This window comes from Xiphophorus maculatus, chromosome 22 (genome assembly GCF_002775205.1).
Source record: "Xiphophorus maculatus strain JP 163 A chromosome 22, X_maculatus-5.0-male, whole genome shotgun sequence".
NCBI classification, from domain to species: Eukaryota; Metazoa; Chordata; class Actinopteri; order Cyprinodontiformes; family Poeciliidae; genus Xiphophorus; species Xiphophorus maculatus.
The window spans coordinates 16788635-16811062 of record NC_036464.1 but is presented as its reverse complement, the minus strand read 5'-3'; the positions used below and the strand labels follow the sequence as shown (position 1 = coordinate 16811062).

The window sequence follows — 22428 nt, the reverse complement described above, 5'->3', positions numbered from 1 at the left end:
GTCTCTTGAAACCATATATGGAAAAAGACTTTTGACTGCGGATGGACTGTTGCTGTACGTAGAATATTAATTGTTTTCTGCCTAATAAAAGGCTCTTAATTGATGCAAACAGTTTGAAACCTCCAGTTTGTTTTTCAAGCCCTTTCATGAGAGTTAACATATTGTACTTTGGTTTGAAGTGAAAACAACCAATAGATTTACTAAATGTCAAACAACAATAATAATTTACTTTTGATGGCTTCTTATTATACAATGATCTAAAGAGATTAAGCAATAAAAAAAAGAGCACCCATGCTTTCTTAGTAGATTTAAAAATATGTAAAAGAAGTACAAGTTTGAGCACATTCTATACTCATTAAACCAGATTAACCTTTATTTATTTTGATCACAAAGGAGGGTCTGTATGTATTCAGATACCACAACAGTTATGAAGATTAATGTAAGACAACTGTTTCAAAACAACCGTTGGACCAAATTTAAAGCACATTTCAACAGCAGACCTCTCTCATCTATCAAGACAAGACAAGGAAACATGAAGTAAACAGCTATTTGTGGAGGAGCTCCCTGCTGACAGGAACTTCATTTATTTCATTAATGACGCCTGTCGTTTTTTTTAATCAGTGGCATGTCAACATGTCTGCTGTGAGAAAAAAATATCCATTACAGCAAACTTCATATAGCCTAAAATGTTTCCGGTTCTCTGCATCTGTGTGTTTCTCAAGGTGAAAACACCGGGTGCTGTCAGGTAACTTTGCTGTATCTGTATGAGAAAGTGTTAACCGATGAGTCACGTCAAATTACAGGGAGATCTTAAGAAGACAATGTAGCACATTGACTGGAAATCAAAGTAACCCAAAACACAAAACAGATTTTCAGCAAAACAAAAACTGAGTGGGATTTAAAAAAAAAAAAAAAAAAAAAAGAGCCACAAAAACTGGATCTTTTATTCTCCAACATTATGTTTAACGTAAAGGTAGTTTCCTAACACTAAGCTACATAAACATTAACAAGAGTTAATAGCTTGTGCAAACATATGTTCTTAATAAGTAGCCATTTGTGTGTTTGTTGAAAGATTTGGCTCACTGGGTGTCTCACATAGCCTCTAGAATCTATAAACTCATACCAGTTGATTCATGTATCTCACTGGAGAGCAACCAAAGTTTTTTTTTATCTCTACTGTGAATGACAAAAGAAAGAGAGCACACTCTAGAGCCTTGACTAACGCATAGTAATTATTTCCAACCCTCAGCCCTGCAAGATTCATCCATATAAAATGTAAGAAAAAAAATCCCATTTTTTCAGGGTGTGTAATATCACTTTTCCAAGTACTGAGAATCAAGTCCGGGCAGCCTCTTATTTAACATTATTATGCTCCTCGTGGCAACAGACAGAGTTTCATGTGCAAGTGTGGAAAGACTTCTGAATTACATTTGGGAGTTTATAAATAGGTCTGTTAAAGGACGTGAATCAGCAAATGAGAACAAAGTGACTCAGACCCAGCAACAAGATGAACATGAACCAGACGCGTCCAAAAGCCCAGATAAATCACTTTTACTCAGAGCTCAGCGTAACCGTCAGAGTTCCCCTGTTTATCCCTCAAGAACAGCTCTGTTTAACACTGACCTCATATTTAAACAAAAGCCACTGGGGCATTCTGTAATTTTACTGCCCTTAATGAAGATGTAATGGAGGAACCACTTGTATTTTTTTGTGTGTGTGTTTATAAGCCTTTACTCATACTAATACACGTTTTTATTACTCAAATCCCACATATCTTAATTTAGATCTTTATTGACATTAGAAGAAAATGTCAGTTTTATTAACTTTTGAACTTTTAGACTAATTACATTGATAGCACCATTTTATTTTGTATCTAAACATAAGTTTAGTTTATACAAAGAAATATAGTCAAAATAAAAATTCAAAGGATATCTCCGTAGTATGTTATAATTAAAATACTATAATTATAATATTATTTTTTTAATTATAGTGTTTATAATAGTATTATTATGAATAATACTATCATTATTTTATAAACACTATAATTAAAAAATATAGTGTTTATGTCTTTTGTTAGTCTTTGAAGTAACAGACAACTTTCCAGGTATCTTAAAAGGGGGTCATGATTCCTAAGGGGTCTACACTTTTTAAATTAAAAAAGAGCAGCAAAGGAGGCATGAGGCTGCACAGTGCAGTTGGTAGAGCTGTTGCCTTGCAGCGAGAAGGTCCTGGGTTCGATTCCCGGCCCGGGAATGCATGGAGTTGTGCATGTGTGGGTTCTCTCCGGGTACTCCGGCTTCCTCCCACAGTCCAAAAACAAATTGGTCTCTCTAAATTCTCCAACCCTAAATTCTCCCTAGGTCTGAGTGTGTGCAAGTTTGTCTCTGTGTTGCCCTGCGACAGGCTGGCGACCTGTCCAGGGTGAACCCCGCCTCTCGCCCCAAACGTTAGCTGGGCATAGGCACCAGCACCCCTCCCGACCCCACCAGGGACAAGGGAGTTAGAAAATTGATGAATGGGTGGAAAGGAGGCATGGAAAAATTGTGATATTACAATACATGATAGTGGTACCCGTTTTATTTTCTTTTTGTTTAATTTACATTTTATTTATCTTCTGTAACCTGTTTGTTTGCTTATATGTTTAGCTATCTACATTTTAACCACCTACTTATGAAAATAATTGCTGTTCTTCTGTGTGCTTTGCTTTACTTTGGTTTTTGTTTTGCCATGTTTTGTCATTTATTGGTTTGTGTTTATTCTTCGAGTTAGTTTCAAGTATGACTTGAATGTCTATATATGGTGCTTATTGTTGTGTTAAAATCATAAATAAATCATAATTTTAAAAAAACTTAGGGGCCTAAATATTATGGCACTGCGCCTGACTGAAAAAGTTAGTAAAGCAGAACAAGACAAGCTCTAATAATCATTTTTGAGTGGTTTTGGTTTAAAATGTGATCTGAAGTTGAAACAAAACAGAGATTAGAGGCCAAAAAGCCCTAAAACGTCATATAGGTTAGTTTGGCTTCTGGGAGGTAACCAATAACACAAAGGCAGCAGCGACTTAACGCAGTACAAGTGAGAAATGGTTAGGTTTACATGTAAACACAACAAATGTCTCAGAAAACCCGCGAACACGTGTAATTTTTTAGGCACTTCCAAGATAGATAGAATAAACTACAACTCCCAGGATGCTGTTCGGCTGACCGTAATCAAATTCTGTCCAATCACTTACGTTGAAGGCAGTATGCCGCAAAAATACGGAAAGAGAGTCGTCTTCGGTGGGTGTTCAAACGAAAGTGCTATTTTTGAACAAAAAGACTTTATATATAAAAGCTTCAATTTGCAAACTTAATGTTGCAAACGCAGCTGACTTGTACTGCATTGGCGAAAGAGTTCACATGAGTCAAAGTGATTTTAACTAATGGAGATCACACCGAAAGTAGCCAAACTATCATGTGGGTCTCCATCACCTTGTTCAGTCGAGTCAAGCCCCTCTGAGTTTAAAGAAGAGGTGAGTGTTGTTGACTTTTATTAAATGCATCACTTCACCCTTGACTCAAACAAACAAGTTTTCAGTCTCTTAAAGTTTGAAAGAAAGAATTAATTAATTGTAGGTGTGTTTTTCTGGATAAATATGGAAAATAATAATAGTTTGGAAAGTATTTGTTTTCCATGTCTGTTCCAGATCTATCTATCTATCTATCTAATCTATCTATCTATCTATCTATCTATCTATCTATCTATCTATCTATCTATCTATCTATCTATCTATCTATCTATCTATCTATCTATCTATAACCTTCACTCATCTGTTTGTCCATCTATTCATCCATTTAGTCTCCATGTCTGAGGAAATTCTTTGACATTTTGTACAAAACACATGCTGTTATCCATGCTCCCATATTATCATTTACCTGTATCGTTTGGTGTGATTCCCACTGTCAATCCCCAGCTTCATTCTGGGCTGAGTGCCTCCCTAAGGGAAAGGCTGAAGAGAACACGGCGTTCCTTCATCTCCCCCCTTTCTGTGGCCAAGCGCCTTTGTGTTGACAGTGAGGAGGAGGAAGATGCCCCACCTGCTCCAGCAGGCTCCCAGGAGACTATTACTGTCCACACTATGGATGCAAACAGGACTGAAGTGAAGCTGGGCAGTGAGAGGTTGCCCTCACTTGCTCCCCAACCATCACACATGTCCTCAGGAGATTTAGCTCTACAGCTGAGGAAGGAAGTAAAGGAGAAAACAGAGACACTGCGTCGACTCAAGATGGTGAAAATGTACAGAAGCAAGGTATCAGTAGAGTCATCAAATATCTTTAACCAGGTTTATCACTTAGACTGAAAAAGGCAATATATGTGTGTGTGTGTGTGTGTGTGTCTTCCTCCTCAGAATGATTTGACGCAGCTCCAAACGTTGATTGACAAGTGGCGCAGTTGTGCTCAGGCTGCTCTGTATGAGCTCCAGTCAGAGTTCCCTATAGACGGAAGGAAGGCCGACCTGTCCGAGCTCATTGACCTCTTTGGTCTGGATGATAGCATTCTGTGCTTTGACCGTCCAGAGGGAGACTTCATTACATAATGCCAGAAGAAGTATCTTAAGTCCATCAAGGACCACAGAAAAGAGTTAACACAATTCATCTTATTTATTCTTAGTGCTTGTTCTTGTTCACAGCAAAAATAACACTAAATACTCTGTTAGCAAATCAATGTATAAATAAATAAATAAACTTATTGTTCATTAGTTGTTAGCAAATCAATGTATAAATAAATCAACTTATTGTTCATTAGTTGTTAGCAAATCAATGTATAAATAAATCAACTTATTGTTCATTAGTTGTTAGCAAATCAATGTATAAATAAATAAACTTATTGGGCACTAGTTGTATTTCAGCTGGTCTAGTGAGGGAAAATTCCTCCTTTCCAGACGCTCAACTTCTTTCCGGAGTTGGTCCAGTTCGTCCGACTTAGCCCTAGCGAGGTCCCTCAGGTTGCGCCTTTGAACAATCTCCTGGTAGCGCTCTTCTCTTTCCGCTGCCTCATTTGCCTCGGTAGCTGAAACGCCAAAAGAGCCTCGTTAAAGGCTGAAACGGGAGGAAAGTCCCTTTTGCAGAGTAATTGGTTAATGGTCAACTCAGTAAGTCAGAACATCATCAAAATATGTATTGACCTGTTCAAAAACTAAAATTTACACATTTTTATAGATACATTTCAAGAATTTATTTTGTTTACTTGATTGATTAATAGGTGATTATGTTTTACACATAATGAAAACCCAAATTCCAGTGTCACATACGATCAATAAAACTGTACTTTACATACAGATTTGTTATAATATGGCCATGTTAGCAACTACACTGTCATGAGTAAGACTGCTGACCTGACAGATGTCCAGCAGGTATTAACACTCACCGCAAGTAAGGCGAGCCTAAATATCATGGCTAAAAACATTGGCTTTTGACAGTGTTGCGTTAACTTGACTGATTAGTTGAAGTTGAATGGAAAGTTGAATAAGTTTGTGAAGCAAAGTCCATTTCAGCAATTCAGGGGGATTCAGCAGCGCCTCCATGCTGCACTAAGAGCTATTTTGCACGTGGTCATACATACATTTCAATGATATTCTTGATTATAGAGATGTGTCTGTAGATCTGTTTTCATTTACCTGAGGCTTCATAGATGTGTCTCAGCTCTGCCACAGAAGCCTGCATCTCAGGAAGCTCCTTCTGTATGGAAGCACTTTTGTCTGCTATCATCGATATCTTTTTGTTAATCTGTTTTACCTTTTTCATTCGCCGGTGAATGGCCCTTTTATGGGTCTGAAATTGAGAGCATTGTGCATTACACATAAGATGTTGCTGGCTTTTGTGGTTCAGACTTTAAACGTTGTGCTAAGACGTGTTCAGGTTGTTACCTGTTTCATGAAAGCAATACTTTTCTCCAACTTAGAAATTTTCTCCAACTCGTGAGCTTTCGGATCCTTCATGCTAAGAACCTGAAAAAAAAAGGAGACGGTTAATTTGTACAAATGAATTACAAACGGTGTTTTCTCTAAATTTAGATTGAAGATTTCCAAGCTAAAGTCCCAAAATCTTTAATCAGGAAATATTTTTAATGACAAGAATGGATTATTCATATTCACAGCTTTCTTCCTGCGTGGTTTTATGGGCTTTAACAATGTCAGGAAGCTACCAGCGGCAGAGCAACATAAACCTTCTGCCAAAGGAAACTGGCATTAAAGTAAGGAAATTCCAATGCACTGCTTTGTTAAACTATAACAGATAATTTAGTTGATATGTTTTCTTTTCCAAAATCTAATGTAGGTTTATAAATACTAGTGAAATCTATTGTTTTAGTACAACAAGGCTAAACATCTATTCTAGAGTAAACAATTATCCTGTCAGTGGTTTGGCATGAATTTAATTAAACTGCATTTTTATGGCTTAAACTCTTGGGGGGGGGGTGAAGAATTTATTGCTTAAAATTTTAGGACTGAACTAAATAAAAATTAAACTGGAAAAGGAGGAGATGTAAAAAAAACTCTATCCACACACGACATCTTCAATAAGACGTTCAAATGCTGAAAAGGCAAAAAGGGTGGGGAGGCATTAGGAAGAGGGTGTGGGTTTTCTATAAAAGATAATCCATCTGTGCTGGGAGATGGTAACAATTTTCTGCTTGCAAAACATCTTGCCGTGCCAAAACCAAAATACCTGCCTGGATAACACACGGAGAAATTTGGCCAGACATGCACACTGGATTAATGTTTTGCCCCATATGTAGATTTTTTTTTCCCTTTTTTTTTTCTTTGTGTTATTATTTAAACCTGATACTGAATCCTCTGAAAACCTCTGACATATAATTAACGCGGCAGAAAAAAAATTCCAGTCGTCGTCAAAGAGCAAATCACAGTTTCCCAGAACTTCAAAAGCGGAGTTATGGTTATAAACTAGATTACTTCCATGTCTTCCTTTGAGAGTCGAAGCATCTTGATCTCTTTCTTCTTTTCATGCAAGTCTTCTATCTTCTTGTCCAACACCCGGTGCTCCCACTCCAGCTGGATTATTTCTTTACGGACCGCGCCGTGTGCCTCCATGTAGGTTATCTTCTGCTCTGCAACTTTCTGATAACACGGGCAATAAGAATTTGATAAACAGCTTTTATTGTTTTATTATTATTTTAACAATAGTAAAATTTTTCTTATCCCCGTTTTGATATAAAAATGTCTGATAAAGACATTTGAAGGTAAAGACAGACCCTGATTTTTTCTTTGACGTCATCTACCACCTTTTTGTGGAGAAGGATGAAGTCAGTCTCAGCTGTTTCAGCTTTCAGATCTATGGTGGACGTCTCCACCTGTCCCTGTGGCAGGACAACCTGGATCACAGGGTCCATGAGATACTTGTTCCTCCTGTTCCTCAGGCTGCAGAAACATGACATTAGAAACCACCATAGCATTATCGACAATATTTTTCTCACTTATTGTCTTCAAGCATTTCTTGTGGGGTTCCAGTAAAACAAAAACCAAAAAAAAAGAACGGCAATGTTTTGGTTTATTTAGGCTGAAAAGAAGTGGGTGTTTCTTTTTTCAAAGTCATATTTTTGCCATGTTATTTACACATTTACAAATGTTACAGTTACAAACTAAATGTATTTAATTCACAGGCTAAATATCTAGTTGACAAATTAAACATTTAGCTTTCAAATTAAAAATTTGTGTAAGAAGCTAAATATTTAGTTATAAACTAAATGTTTAGTTGCCAACAAAATATTTACGTTTGAGCTAAATATTTAGTTTAGTTTGAACACTAAATATTTAGATCCAAATTAAGTATTTGGATTTAAATATTTAGAAAAGTATTTAGAAAATAATTTTCCAAGTATTTTCTTACTTGGATGTAGATACTTACTTTTCCAAAGTATTTAGTTCCAAAGTAAATACTTATTTCCCAAACTCAGTTTTAATTTTCCCAACTTAACTGGTCTGAGTAAAACAGATTGTCGAGTCAGAGGTCCTGGGTCCTACCTTCGGAGTTCTTCAAAATGCTGCTTAATTTCTTCTTGGGCAGCATTATCTTCATTTATCCGTCTCTCCAGGAAGGCTTGCATCTCAGCAAGCTCCAAACCTTTTACTTTTATCTGTAAAACAATAAGCAAAGAAATACACAAACTGTCAGGGAATAAAATAAGTAAATATATTGCGTCTCTGGAATATAAAATGAATGCACATGGATGGTAGGTATGTCTTTTTCTTTGCAGTACCTTTTGTTCATACTCTATTTTTGTATTGCGCACAACACAAAATCTCTCCCAGAAGGGCAAGGTCAGTCCTTTAGGCATGTTGTCTGGAGCATCCAACTCCTCCATGGCGGCGAGTATTTGACTAAGTCCATCAGGAGCGGGGGTGCTCAGACGAATCGGCTTGAACAAGTTAGAGCCATCTATAGACATGGCCCTCAACCTTTGAACCCTGGAAACAGTCGCGGCAATCCGAGCTTTAAAAACAACCGGCGTTAAACAACTGCTGCACGGAAATGGTCACAAACCTGGGTCTACGCTTGAACTGTTTGTAAAGTTGATCAGTCAGAAACTTTGGTAGATCAGCAAACTCTTTCCTGAATTCTTTGTCGAGATTCTGTGGGTGATGAAACAAAATTGCATTTATCTCTTACACAAACCATGTTTTCTTTTTTGTGTTTTATCAGTGCGCTTACTTTGTCTTCAGCTAGGATGTTCTCATAATCGAACTGAAACTGTTCCACCGTGTCCTTGTATCCACTCAAGTCTTTCTCTATGTTTACCTGTCAGAAAAAAAAGTTTGCCATTCTGGCCAGTCACCCTGACACATGTACCTGTTGCTTCACATCACTTTGTCAAATTGTGTTTTGAGATGGTAAGGCGCTGTACTGGAACACACGCCAATTTCTACAAATTGAATCTAGTTTCGATGATTAATAAATTCCTGCAGCAAGAGAGAGTCCAACATTTTTAACCTTTTGTGCCAGCAGTTGTTCAAGTTTGAGCTTGAGCTCACTCTCTTGACGGTTCATCGCCTCAACCATGTGCACTGATTCGGCAAGATAGCTGATCTTCAGCTCTTCCTGTGAAACAGACCCAAACCAATACGAAACAACAAATCAGAACAAGAGAGAACACTTTTTATCATGTGTATGTGCATCACTACAGGAATAATATAAGATTTACCTTAGGCGAATCTTTTAAAGCAATTGATTTCATTGGACTTTATTTAGAGGGCTGAATACGTATGAATGCCACACTTTTGCGATTTAATGTACATTACCTGATATATAGCAGCTGTGAATTTTAATTTCTTCTCAAACAGCTTTGTGAGTGACTCGTCAAACTTTTCCGTTGACTCTTTGATGCTTTCCTGCAGCTTTTTCATCTCAAATTCCAATCCCTGCAAAGCCAAGGTTCACACATGCTTAACACTGATCTCAACTAATATTTTGGTAATAAAATACCCAAAACAACCCACACAAACGGAACTTTTTTTCACCCCCTTTTTTTTAATTACCCGTTTATATTTCTCCTTCTCCTCAATGAGATCTTTAATGTTCTTTTCATATTCTTTGTAGACTTTCTTCTCCTCTTCACTCCACTGAATGGGAGGTTTGGTCAAAGAAAACTCAGGAGGAGATATTTCCTGTGGAGTAAAACCAAAACAAACTGTGGGCTCCTCATGCTGTTTGGTCTGATTCTACTGGCAGTGCCTTAAAGAAACGCATGTAAAAACTTAAAAAAAAAAAAATAATTAACTGTTCTAGCCAAAAGAGAATACTTAGAAGAATATTATTTAGAGTGACGTTCAGTGCTGCTGCAGAGAAATCTGATATATGTTTAGACTAAGATATTAATGTAGGTTTGTCTCTTGATTTTTAACATATAATTCAGTTTCAATTTAGATGCAATTGCTTGTACTTGGGATGAGATGTTTTCTTTTAAATGAAAAAATTGAAGAAAAAAAAAAAGGTTGAATGACAGTTTGACGGTCAAACCCTTTGCAGTTGTAAGTATATTTCTATTAGACAATTCTACAATGTTTTCTAAATAAGCTGATCAAGCTAGGGAAGACGTTACACTATGGAAAAATAGCATGTTATCTTGCAAGATATGCGTTAGATTGATCAATCATTCAATTTCAATTTCATTACGTGAAGAGCATATTTACATATTTACCACTTTTAAAATGTCCACTTTTTTCACTTCAAGGACTCCGCCCATCATGTCATTCAGAGCTCTCTGTCTGCTGTCGTCTTTCTGCAACAGGACAACAGGGCTGCAACAGGGCTCAACTAACCTTTTAATTGCTATCATTTTACTTACTTTATAGATTTTTTAATCGCACACACAATTGTAAACTGAAACCACTTATCTGAACAACGCCGATAGAAGTGTGCAATTCATTGACAATGGCAAAGAATTAGCAAAAACTTGAAATGTTTATCATGACAGCATACGTGTGCAGCCAGGCAGGCCTCCTTCTCCAACCTAAGTCTCTCCTCCTCTGCCTTCTGCTCTGGGGTGAGGTATTTCTCTACTTCAATCTGAAGTTGGACAAAGGCAACGTCTCATAATTACACACAAGCTCACATCTCGGCCCACAAAACACACAAACAAACCACAGAGCACTTCCACATTTACTCGTGCTTGGTTGAACTTTACATGAACCATGTCCACTGCTAGGACATTTCATGAGGACAGTCACCTCAGAGTCCTCCACGATGAACAGCCTCTCTGGCCACTCCATGTCGGTCAGGCTGGGCTCCCACAGCGTCTGCTGGATGTCCAGCTCCAGCATGATGTCCCTGATGTTTTTGTTCACGTCTACCACAAATTTGATTTCTTTCAGTTTCCGCTTGAACAGGGCTTCGAAGTCGGAGTTGAAAGCCATCTTGATATCATAAATCAAATCCTGCATTCAGAAGTGAGAGAAAGAATTCATTATTAATTAAGACTGGGACAAAAACAATAACAAAACCGAATCTGCACCCTTGACTTCTTGTTGGAACCAGACTCTGTGAACGTACAACAAGTGAATGTCTACTTAGTCAGTCCAGGAAGGAAATAGGTTCTGCTTTTTCAAAGGAAGAAAAGTATATTGACCACAGAACAAAAAGGAAAAGAAAAAAAGATTCTGGGTGATGGTGGTAAACGAATCCTTAACCAGCATATGCCACTCAGAGTGGAAGAAGCCACAATTAAAAGTAGATTGTATTTTTTTCAAATGCAATCTGGTTATGTCTGAAAAAAACAGAAACAACACCACAGGGGGTGGCAGTATCACGTATTTGTGTTAAAGGATGGACTAGTGCACTTCACAAAACAAACCTAGTAAGATGATGAAATAATACTATGCACATAATAAAGAAGGATAAGAGACTAGGCGGGAAGGTAAATTCTGGGTTCAAATTGGTTTTCCAAATAAATGATGCATACGACCAAATTAGTTGTAATTAAAGTGGATTGAAGACAACAAAACCAATTGTTGGAGAGCTTAAAGGTGTGTCTAAATAATAAGACATATAAACCATACTCAGGTCTGTATAATGTAATGACTCAAATATATTGTGAGAATCTTGTGGTAGTATACCAAAACTGTTTGGTCACGCAGTTTAAAAGGCAGTTCTATAAAATACAAAAGAAATATATAAAAACTTAAAAAGAAAGCACTCTTGTACTCTGCTCTTAGCAAAAGTAAATAATTTTGGTTACCTAACTGACTTTAAAAAAAAAAAAAAACATAGTCTGAATAAGTGCCGGAGAGGAAAAACAATTATGTGTCTTTTCATACAGTTTGAATAAATATCTCTGTTGTCCTGTTTTTTTGAGAGTATGTTTTGGGCACTGGTTTTGGAAAGCATCAGAATCTAAATGAGTAGTAATCACCGTTTTACAGAGATTCGACAGGTTCCCACCTGTAACAGTATGATCTGGTTGATCCGCTGTTCGACAGTTTGCATGCTGAACTGGTCGTAGAGGTAAACGTTGGCATGGGCTAACAGAGCTGGGAGTCCTTCGTTGTCTGCACTCTCTGCCACATGGCCTTCCTCTGGCTCACTGTTGTTCTTCTTCAGGCCAATCAGCTGCAGGTTGAAATTGCAGGCATAACAAATGATGGAGCAAAACATGAGCACTGAATCTGTGGCCAGAAGATTATAAACTATATCCAAAGAATATTGCAGTTGAGAAAATCATTGCAGCTGCCTGCTTTCAGCCACACGGCTATAAATCTAAAAACATTTCAACAGCGCTGGGCTGGCGTGTGTTCAAGTATTTAAAGAGGGCTCCAGTGGGGAAAGTTCAGAGGAAAGATTGTGATTTCAAACAACCAGTAGTGTTTTCAGAAGTAAACTTGTTTAGACTTAGATGGTTTTGTCCTGAAATAGATTTCCACAAGGAAATAAAGATGAAAAATTTGACATTTCCCTGCTACTGCTTTCAGAAAACATCACATTGTTGCATTCCTGCTGCACACCCACAACAGTAAACATGGCTCTAATTACTTTTAACTCATCACATGTGCATTACTTTGCTTTGTCAATCAGAATCTAAACCACCAGTTGTATTCACTTTGGCTGCAGCTTTTTCAATCATCCTCATATTTTGAACCCTGCGGATGTCCTCCAACTCCTTCTCTGTTCGCGCTTTAAGGGGATAGTTCTGCACAGCTGACTTAGAGTGGAAGGCCTGTGGATGACAGCCACACATAATTCAAAGTTAATTGATTTTTTAAAAAAGTAGTCTTTATTAAAAGCTTGCCACTGAGCCACTTTACGTTGATGCTCCGGGGTTTGATCAGAAAAGAATCCCAGCATTCTCTCTTCAGGACGTCTCTTTGGTACTGCTTTTCTAGAATGTCCTGCTCAATTTCGGCCTTCACCTGTGCATTGGAGCAGAGTTAAAAGATCATTTTAAGGAATAATTTAAGGTCGATGGCGATAGTGTTTACTTGAGCTCTCAATACCCTCTGGACTTCCGCCTCCACCCGGGCGTCCATTCTCTTCTGCCCCTCCACATCTAAGTTGAACATTTTTATTGGGAGGGTTTTATTCTCAAGCATCAGTTTCTGAACCTGACCACAAACAAAAGCACATTTTGCACATGTCTTTTTAGAGAAGAAGATAATCCAAATTCAGATTTGTTTATAAATTTTTAAAAAGATGTTTGTAGGGTAACAGCATATCATGGGTTCAGAAATCAGAAAAATCTTTCATTTTTACCCTTTTCTTTGAATGACTTTTTGTTTTTTTTACTGTTATCACGTAAGCCAACATCAGTTATTTAGATTATTGAATATAAAAAAAATCAGATAAATGTTGGGGACATATGCTTATTTGACATTAAAAAAGAAATCATGATTTGACATAAACTTGTTATAAAAGTATTACTGATTAAACTTTAAAAATTATGTAGCTTTATGTTATTAAAGCTAAAGTTTAATCAGTAATACTTTTATAACAAATCTATGTCAGATCATGATTTCTTAGTTAATGTTAATAGTTAATGTCAATAAAGAAGACATTTTGAATAATGTCAACTTTGCATTAAAAGTGTCACAATTTACCGAATGACATTTATGACAACAGTAACAAATATTCATGAAAACTTACGCATATTAATGACAGGCGTTATGTTATATTTATGAAGGTGTCATGACAGTCTTATTCACAACCCGTCAAATAAAGTGTTACCTAGATATCTTGTAATTCTCGGTTGGGTATAATAATATGCTGTTGGATGTAAAACTACAACCTCTATCAACAACCTGCAACACATTTTTCTCTTAAGTGCTATGGTCCTTAGAATGAAGAAAAAAATAATCATCCTAAATAGGAAACAGCAATTCACACTATGAAGAAAAATGAAAAATGGCACCAGGCAGCAAAAGCCTGATTGACTTTTCTTTATAATAATGTAATAATTACAAATGAACAAAACATTAACGGAAAAAAACTAAAACTAAAAGCTGCATGGCATAATGATAGGGAGATTTCTTTAAACTAAAGTTGTGATTTTATTAATAGTGACAGTTTCTTATGTTTGTCTGCAGTGACATTTTTTCCTGATGACTGTTCATTAAACTCTGAGGACAAACTGTAATTCCAAGCAAATTATAAAAGCCTACTTACACTCTTCCGTAAATCTTCCATTTCTTCTCTTAGTCTCTTCTTAACGTCTGCATACTTTATTTCATCTTCCTTCACAATCTGTTTTAAAAAATGAAGGTAAACATGAAGGTAAAATTGTCTTGAAAACACACAAAGTGAGAAGAGTCTTTTCCACCTTCCCTACATCAGGTGTAGTAGAGACCTCCCACATGTTTATTATCAGCTCATCTTTATGCCAAGCCTTTGTCATGTGGAAAGGTGCCAACAGGTGTAAACATCTGGTTAATACCACTGCGATCACTTGTTTCTCCCACTCTGTAAGCAACAATAAATCAAACATCTGCAAAAAGCAACTCAGTGCCAACAATAACTGCTCTTTCTGAAAGTACTTTCACACACAAGGTGGAGCAGGACCCTCTCGTAAACCACCGCCTGGAATATTATGAAACAAGATAAATAACTATGCATATTTTCACCCTGTCTACAACCCTGTCATAACCACAAATATAAGAGCTTGTCACTCACTTCTTCGTGTCTTTTTTCCAACCACGTGGAGGTTGAAGCAGGGGGGAAGTTATGCTCATCTTCCTCTATCACATCAATTGATGCTGCACGGCCGAACTGTAAAGCATAAGAAGTAAATTTGGTTATAAATATTTGTAAATGATTAGGGACATTAGATACTGTATATAACTCCTAAAATTAATTAGCTAACATTACATATTATTATTAGAAATGAGAAAAAACTGACTGATAAAGCTAGAGTATTGTGCTAGACACCAGTAGTGCTGGAATTTAAGGATAATTTGATTCCAAATAATACTTTAAAGAGAAAAAGCATTATAACACAGTGAGTTTCACCTTAGTTTCCTCTGTTTGCTCGTCGGTAACTGGAGTCTCCTGGTCCCACACAGGAAACTTAATCAGGATGGGGTTTTCAGAAATGAATGAAGTCTTTAAGGACTGAGCCCTAATCAGGCGTCTTTGGAGAGGAGACATATATTCAGCTTCAGCGCTGTAGGAAGGTATAAGAAATAAATAAGTAAATAAGTATGTTAGCGTAGTTTCAATAATGCAATATTACTACACTAAAGTATACACTGCAATTACCTCAGACTTGAGTTAACATGATACTTATTTCATTTTACAGTATAACAGTTAATAAAATACATTACTTAATAATTAGCAATGATAAATTATCTTTAAAAAATAATGAGAGACAATTTTTTATGAATAACATTTCAATAAATTATTCAGTAATTTAATATTAAATTAATAAAACATGCATCATTGTAACTTAGTTATGTTTTAATCATGTTTGAAGTTAGATTTTCTCTGCTCCGCCTTCATGCTTTTCACGCTTTTTATCAAATGTTACAGAAAATCAGACGAATGGTGAACCAATAAGAGGCTCATAAAATATTACTAAAATATCAAGAATAGTGCTTATGGTCACGGTGTTTTGAAATCTGAAACTAACGTGTGCGTGGGAGTGGACAGAGCAGGCAGATGTGGAATCTGAGTGGGAAGATTTTTCAGAGCCAGAATGTGACTTTTACTACAGTAAGTCTTTGTTTTTCCACACCTTCGGCTCATGGTTTCTTTATAACCTCATAATACCACCCACTGGAGCTTAAGTCATGTTGTTCTTACTGCTATCCTGCACCATAGATGGAAAAGGCACCGTTTATTAAAAGCTACATCAAACTGCAAGTGTGACTTCCTATGCAAGCAAGGACGCCCCCTACTGTTCACAGTTGTGCACAAAATGAGCATGTCTACTGGGTGGTGCTTTACCTGATGTTAGTGCAGAGGACGGAGCCATCGTCTTGGCCAGTAGTGACAACCATGTGACTGTCTGTGGAGAAGGACACACTCCGAATTCCACCGAGGCGTCTTGAATGACACCGCAGCTCACAGTAGAGTTCCTGCAGGCGCATCAGCAGTGTTATATCTGTGGCACTTTGCAATAATATTTGAGTAAAAAAATCTCAATGAATTTACAGATTATTGCAAATATATTGATAGTAAAAGTTTATTTAACAGACACGCAAACCAAAGGAAATAATTATGTACTGTCCTGGTAACTACTTTCAGTTGTTATAAAATTGATGTATACATCAAACATGACTCCTATTAAGTACTTAATAAGGATTTCTTTAAACACAAGTCTTTTTCTTTGCTCTTTTCACAAAGACTATATTTGTAGAGTCGTCTTAAGCTGTGGATCCCATCAGCTCCTCCAATAGCATGGCCCTATTGCTCCTTCTCTTATTAATAATGCTCCTTCTTACCTGGTCTATAAGTTCAGGAGGGCAGCTACGTCTTGACAGGTTTATATATATGCCATACTTTGTTCATTTTTGGATTATGGATTGAACATAACAGCTCTGGATTTCTTTACTAAACCACCTTCTCCGCATCTCTATCCCTTACCACATCTGTGAAGCAATTTGTTCTCTAACAAACCTCTGAGATCTTCACAGAACAGCTGCATTTATCCTAAGATTAAATGACACACAGTTGGACTCTTAACAAATTTAAAACTTCTAAAGCCAATCGCTTCCACTGATTATAATTCAGGATGTATTAGAGTTAGAGGAGCTAAATACACATGCTATTTTTAAGTTTAATTTGTAAAAAAAAAAAGTCTGAAACCTATGCATCATTTACCTACTGCTTCACAACTTTGTATCACTTTGTGATGGCCTAACAAATAAAATCACAGTGGGAAAGACTGAAACCCGATTATGACATAGAAAATGTGAACAAGTCAAGAGGTATGAATAAATTATCAACTGCAGATGATGGCATAAAATACAAACACAATGACCACTTACCATAGAGGAGGTTGGTCTGAGCTGTAGTATGCCTTGTCGTCCGACAGAGGCGAGCAACATGCAGTCAGGAGACAAAAGGAGCGTGGCACGGCCGGGCAGCTGAAAAGCTACTTCATTCTTTGGGTTTAGATGGGCCCTCTTTTTGCTGGAGAGACCAAATGTGTCCTAAGTCAACAAAAAGGGGTCAGAAAATAGTTTAATTCCAATTAGTGCAAGGAACTGTGCCTAAGTTTAGAATGTATGAGGATAGAGACACCAGGAAAATATCATTTGGGATCAAACCTCGGGAAACTGAAATCGCTGAAGAGATTTTTTTCTGTGGCAATAACCAAAGGCCTCACCGACCCCAAGAATGCAGGAAGTCAGTGGAACTTGCACTTTGAATTTGAATACTTTGGGAATGTTCAGACAACCAGTGCGGTCTACAGAAAAAGAACCTAAAGGTGAGCAGAAGCACATCAGCGTTATCAGCTTTAGCAATAAGGACAGCACCATAGAAAAGATAAGCCACATTCTTTTCTTCTGAACCATATTTATTGCAAGCTATTGCTAATAACTACTTCTAAGCTTAAACTGCTGTGTCATTCAGCAGTTTACCTGTCAGTTCTTCAAACAAGGGTGTTTTTGAAATAGCCAAATCACGGACATCAATCTGTTAAGTATTTTTTTTAAACCAAGAACTGCACTCAAGGCTTTTACACAAAGACATCAAAGGGCAGAGAGAAATTTCTTTAAGATCTGCTCAATCACCCCACACATTTCTCATGAGATGATTGTCGACATGATAAATGTGTTGTGTGCTTTATTTAATTTTCTCACATAGTGAACCTAGATTTGTGGCTCCAAGACTTTATGTGAAAGAGACAAGGTTGTTTTTTTTTTTTTAATTTTACTACAGCTTGTATGTAATCAATGTGCTTTTTACCTCCAATGCCCTTAAAAGGTAGAAAAAACATGAGCAGCCAGCTCCCCTCATCCTTTTTATCCTCTTGTGAACCACAGAGTGCAAGAGCTTTCACATCCTCACCACGGTTGACGCATTGTGTGGAAAGTGACAAAATTCTGCCAGGAACCTCTGGAGAAGAACACATACAGGATAGTTTGTAATAAAGCTCAAGAATTCTCGCATGAGTCTTTGTAACATATTCTTACCGATGTATCCCAAAACTGAAAACTTTGCCGATGGCCTTCCATCGAGTACATAAAGATGGGAATCCAATCCACTGCAGAGAAGGTAGCGCCCTTCTTGATCAAAACTGTAAAATGACATCTTGGTTTTATTTTCAAGACCCAAAATTAAAAGCTTCTCTCTTGCGTTTAATGCATTTATGTGTCATGAGACATCTGAAAATGGAAGCTCTTTCAATGATGGAGGATACTTGCGCTAGATGATCCACAGCAGTGTGGTAGAGATAAACCTCATGCACTAGGCGAAGCTGCTTCTGAAAGTTTAAGTCAATGAAAAGGATTTTTCCTGAAGCTGTTCCAACAGCGGCGTAATGTGCAAGGGGACAGCAGGTGATGTTAGTCACCTAAACAGAGGTAAATTATTTTGATACACTGTTATCGTTTAATTATGCTCTGACAAATCTGAAGATGTTTTAATATGCTTGTGGAATCGTTGGTTTTACTCGATGTCGATCTTACGTCTGTTTCTAGAGGCAGGGAGGCGAGGCAGGTGCCATTGGAGGACCACAGCTGCAGAACGCCACTATCCCTTAATGACTGCAGTCAGTGGAAACGTAAACACAACAGCTCACAGCTAAATTATATAGGCTATAACAACACAATATAGTCCGATTTACGAGCAACTCAAACACTTTACCACACAAATGTTCTTGTCAGAGTGCAAAGCAGCGTTCAAAAAGTTGCCACTGAGAACATCCAAGATCTTCTCAATCTGGTCTGACTTTTCTGCATTCAGCACGTAGAGTTTCCCCTGAAAGATTGACCAGATTCACATTTTGCTAGCATGTAAAGCTCGATGCAATATCACATATAGGCTAAACCACATTTAGGTGCTTACTGTATTGGCAGACAGAAGCAGTGTGCTGTTGTTGGGGGAGACCACTGCAGTCGTAACAGATCTCTCTAACTGCCAAGTTTGCGTGATGCTGATCTGAGTCCCTTTGGCCTCCAGACAGTGCATCACACTCTCCTGAAAAACATTGAAATATTTAAAGCGCTTTTATTTGAGAATGTCAAATGCTGGTAGTGCTCATGCTGCATACCTTTCCTACTGCAACAAGACCATTGCTATAAAGGACTACAGATTGAAAATAGAAGTTTTTGAGTTCAGGAATGGCATCCGCAGCTAAAAACAAAAGAAACAGGAAATTATTCCACTCAGATGAATGGGGTGTTTGTTATGATCTGTGTACAATTTAGTTTACCTGTAGGGTCGACAAGGACTGAAATAGAGAGGCTCTGAGGGTCAACAAGAAGGAGATAGCCTTCAGCACATCCCACACAAAGTTGTGATGTGACTGTCCAGCATACAGTAGATGGTGTTACTGTGGCTACCGTAGGCTGTTTGAACACAAGTTGAGTTGCAATCAACATTTTGTCTTTTTGTTTGGATAAAGTTTATTCTAACAAATGGTTCAACTGGTGTGATTAAATGTTTCATTTCTGTAAACAGTGGGGAAATACTTCATAGTTAAAGGTTTCTTTTTTGAGACCTCTGTAAGGGCAGCCAAAATTTGAGAAATACAGTTTGGGTCCTTTGTGGAAGTGGGAGTTGGTTTCTCTGAAGAGGCATCTGGGATTTCTGGAAGCTGTACTGCACTGCAATAGGACAAAAATAAATCTACACATGTAAATCACAACTTAATATTTCTTCTTGACAACTTTTCTGTAAGATTACCACTTCAACTATAAATACATGTGTTATTTTACCTCTAAATGATGTTGGTTATATTCATGAACTATCCACTTATAGGTGAATTTCACAGATTATTTCTGTGTGCGTGTGTGTGTGTGTTTTTTTACCTTGGTTTCAACAGATGGAAAGACCCACATCTCTCTATGTTCCAGACAGTGAGGGTTGTGGTGCCCAAAGCACAAAGCTGGAGGCAATTCATGGGGTTGAACTCCAAATAAATGACATCCCGTCCACCTTGAGGCCGTGTACAGATCAACTCAGCCTTTTCCCAGTTCCTGTACACAGAATTACTATAAATGCCTAATTGGGATAAACATTAATGTGTATAAGGTGCTCATTCCCTCATACTTCATTTTATGTTGCAACCACAAATTGATAGACCAACACAAAGCGACAGGAAAATACTTAATTGTTTTCACCATCCATCAATCTATCCCCCACTCATCTATTCCTTTCTTATCCATTCACCCAAGCATGGGAGCTGATGCTTACCTACAGCAGCCAATCTATCAGTGCAGCACAGAGACACAGAACAACCACACATGCACACACTCACACCTAGGGCAATTTTAGTGACCAACAAACACAGCAGCCATGCTTTTGAAAGATGGGAGAACGCCAGAGTATCCAAAGAGAACCTGTGCATCCATCAGGAGAGCATGGACATTCCAAGCAGAGAGGAAAGGTTCAATCAGAGAAGACAAGAGACATGTTCATTTTGTAGGAGCTGCTGAGATCCAAAGCTTAGGTGGGGGATGTTGATAGGAAAACTACTAGTTGGTTAGTCCATAAATGCTGTGGTTATGAATCCTCTGCTAACTGTCATGTGTGTGTGAGACAGAAAGGTGGAGAAAAAATTCTATCTTTGTGAGACACCTTATTGTTTTATATGGAAAAAGCAGCCTGAACAACTCCTTGCCATTCAGGAACCGAGAGACTATTGGAAAACCGTTTGTATGAGAGGGCTATTTGTCGTCTCCCATAGTACCGCGATTCATATTTGTATCTCACTCACAGTAATTGCAGTGATGAGACAAAAATGGTGCATGCAGAGCTCAGAAATTTTTCAGAAATACATGGAAGTGAATCTGGGAGAGCGTCAGTTATCCTGGCGCATGATTTCGCTCTGAAGCACCTTGACAGAAAACCGTAAGCCCTAGAGAAATTTCGAAAACATTTTACCGGAGCAGGCATGCGTATCAATGTCATGACCGAGTTTGATACCAATCGGGCGATATTTGTGGGCGTGAGGGCGATTTCAAAATTGTTTGGGGGTCAAAAATTATCTTCATTTCTCACTCTAAAGGAGCGGCAGTTGGTGTCAGTTAGGCTCTGCGTTTCGGCAGTTGGAAATTTTGCTCGTTTTTCGCTTTTTACGTCGCCATCTTAAGTCCGATTCCCAATAAAAGTAATAGCTCCCTTCTCGGCATCGAGCCGCACGTTTTGATACCACCTTGTCACAAAAAGTGACAATGTGAAAAAGTTGAAAGGCGTGTTTGGTGTCTTACCACAGTGTGATGGAGAAGTCAGGAATCGACGAGCAGGAGGCCAAAAAAGGCTCTCCATCACTTAATGTCAAAGATGTATAGTCCAGTTGCGTATTTCCTGCAAAAAAACATTTATAATTCACTACTATGATTACGTTTCACAATGACACATCGCTACAGCTAACTACCTTTCAGCTCATTCTTCAGTTCTAATTGAGGAAAGTTGTACACAAATATAGACGGATCCAATTCTTTCTCAGAGAAAGCAAACGTTCCACTTCTGCCGTTAGCTGTCAGCGCACCGACGCCATTGCCAGGACTCTGAAACACACTCCGTTTTTTTGTCTTCAGGTTTAGGAAGCATATATGACTCCCACACGCGTAACACACTGTATCATTATCCACAAACTCGACATTGTCTCTTGGAAATCCTTGAATCCAGCTGGCAAGGGGGAGAAAGCAGGAAAGTAATACAAGCAATGCTGGGCACAGCGGAAAACTGGCAGTTTTTTTTTAAGGAATGAAGTAGTAATAAAACAGAAGAAATTTACCTTATTTCTAAGATTTCACCTTCGCTCATTTTAATTCAAGAATATGACGGAGCGCTATTACAGGTCCGAGTTTTCAGGAAAATGAATTTCCTAGGAAAGTGGTTTAGTATCCATAGCAACCACTAACGACTGGAAAGTCCTATCTGTCACGCTATTGGCTGTTAGACACCACGTGCACCGGAAAGTAGCGTACAAAATAAAAGCACATAATTAAATGTCCACAGTTAAGTTCCTGTTCATAAAGTCTGCTGTGGCAAGTTCCAAGTGCAAAGATGTCCAGTGAAAAGACTGTGATCAAAGGTAAAACTCTAAAATTTAAAATTTTTCTTCTTAAAATATGTTTTTCTCAAGTTAGCTGAAGTAGAAGAATGTTGTCTTATTCTTACTCTTATTTCTCCAAACTGTAAAAATATTAATAAATTGCTGTCTACATTTGATAAATACTTATTAAATAATATTGAACATCATGTCACAGTGATGTAATTTGGCACTATACAGATAAAAACTGCTAATGTTTGATTGAGAAATATTTTTTTTATCTTG

General features: G+C 37.7%; 2 protein-coding genes across 3 annotated transcripts; one reads left to right on the top strand and one right to left on the bottom strand.

The window, feature by feature from the left end:
• The first annotated feature begins 3258 nt into the window (after positions 1 to 3258).
• Positions 3259 to 4594, top strand: sfr1 (SWI5 dependent homologous recombination repair protein 1). The gene is made up of 3 exons (XM_014470935.2): positions 3259 to 3511; positions 3953 to 4288; positions 4388 to 4594. Exons 1-3 carry the CDS (start codon positions 3422 to 3424, stop codon positions 4574 to 4576), a joined length of 615 nt encoding a protein of 204 aa, XP_014326421.1. The 5' UTR covers positions 3259 to 3421; the 3' UTR covers positions 4577 to 4594.
• A 27-nt stretch (positions 4595 to 4621) lies between these two features.
• Positions 4622 to 22346, bottom strand: cfap43 (cilia and flagella associated protein 43). 2 transcript variants are annotated; one of them, XM_023327830.1, is made up of 38 exons: positions 21886 to 22346; positions 21523 to 21776; positions 21356 to 21452; positions 19955 to 20122; positions 19645 to 19750; positions 19357 to 19492; positions 19195 to 19277; positions 18990 to 19121; positions 18789 to 18902; positions 18611 to 18688; positions 18347 to 18495; positions 18116 to 18219; positions 17889 to 18038; positions 17246 to 17400; positions 16964 to 17128; positions 15921 to 16051; positions 14985 to 15138; positions 14649 to 14744; positions 14145 to 14222; positions 12980 to 13087; positions 12791 to 12895; positions 12586 to 12702; positions 11931 to 12098; positions 10721 to 10927; positions 10473 to 10559; positions 10192 to 10272; positions 9530 to 9658; positions 9293 to 9412; positions 8985 to 9092; positions 8706 to 8792; positions 8538 to 8626; positions 8254 to 8461; positions 8018 to 8130; positions 7249 to 7414; positions 6950 to 7114; positions 5906 to 5986; positions 5657 to 5810; positions 4622 to 5049 (listed from the first exon to the last, which is right to left on the bottom strand). In XM_023327830.1, the coding sequence occupies exons 1-38, from the start codon at positions 21912 to 21914 to the stop codon at positions 4874 to 4876; spliced, it is 4848 nt and encodes a 1615-aa protein (XP_023183598.1). In that variant the 5' UTR covers positions 21915 to 22346; the 3' UTR covers positions 4622 to 4873. The 2 variants fall into 2 exon arrangements, with proteins under 2 accessions (XP_023183598.1, XP_023183599.1); XM_023327831.1 differs by lacking the exons at positions 21523 to 21776; positions 21886 to 22346 and having other exon boundaries at positions 4874 to 5049; positions 19955 to 20485; positions 21356 to 21441.
• Between the last annotated feature and the right edge of the window lie 82 nt (positions 22347 to 22428).

What these genes read in the sequence shown, in the direction of transcription:
- sfr1 (XM_014470935.2), top strand. Translation starts at nt 3,422, where the DNA reads ATGGAGATCACACCGAAAGTAGCCAAACTATCATGTGGGTCTCCATCA. An exon ending in CCTCTGAGTTTAAAGAAGAG is followed by an intron (nt 3,512 to 3,952) that starts GTGAGTGTTGTT and finishes GTCAATCCCCAG; the next exon opens with CTTCATTCTGGGCTGAGTGC. An exon ending in TGAAAATGTACAGAAGCAAG is followed by an intron (nt 4,289 to 4,387) that starts GTATCAGTAGAG and finishes CTTCCTCCTCAG; the next exon opens with AATGATTTGACGCAGCTCCA.
- cfap43 (XM_023327830.1), bottom strand. Translation starts at nt 21,914, where the DNA reads ATGAGCGAAGGTGAAATCTTAGAAATAAG. An exon ending in GGTGAAATCTTAGAAATAAG is followed by an intron (nt 21,777 to 21,885) that starts GTAAATTTCTTC and finishes CCCCCTTGCCAG; the next exon opens with CTGGATTCAAGGATTTCCAA. An exon ending in ACATCCTAGCTGAAGACAAA is followed by an intron (nt 8,627 to 8,705) that starts GTAAGCGCACTG and finishes CATCACCCACAG; the next exon opens with AATCTCGACAAAGAATTCAG.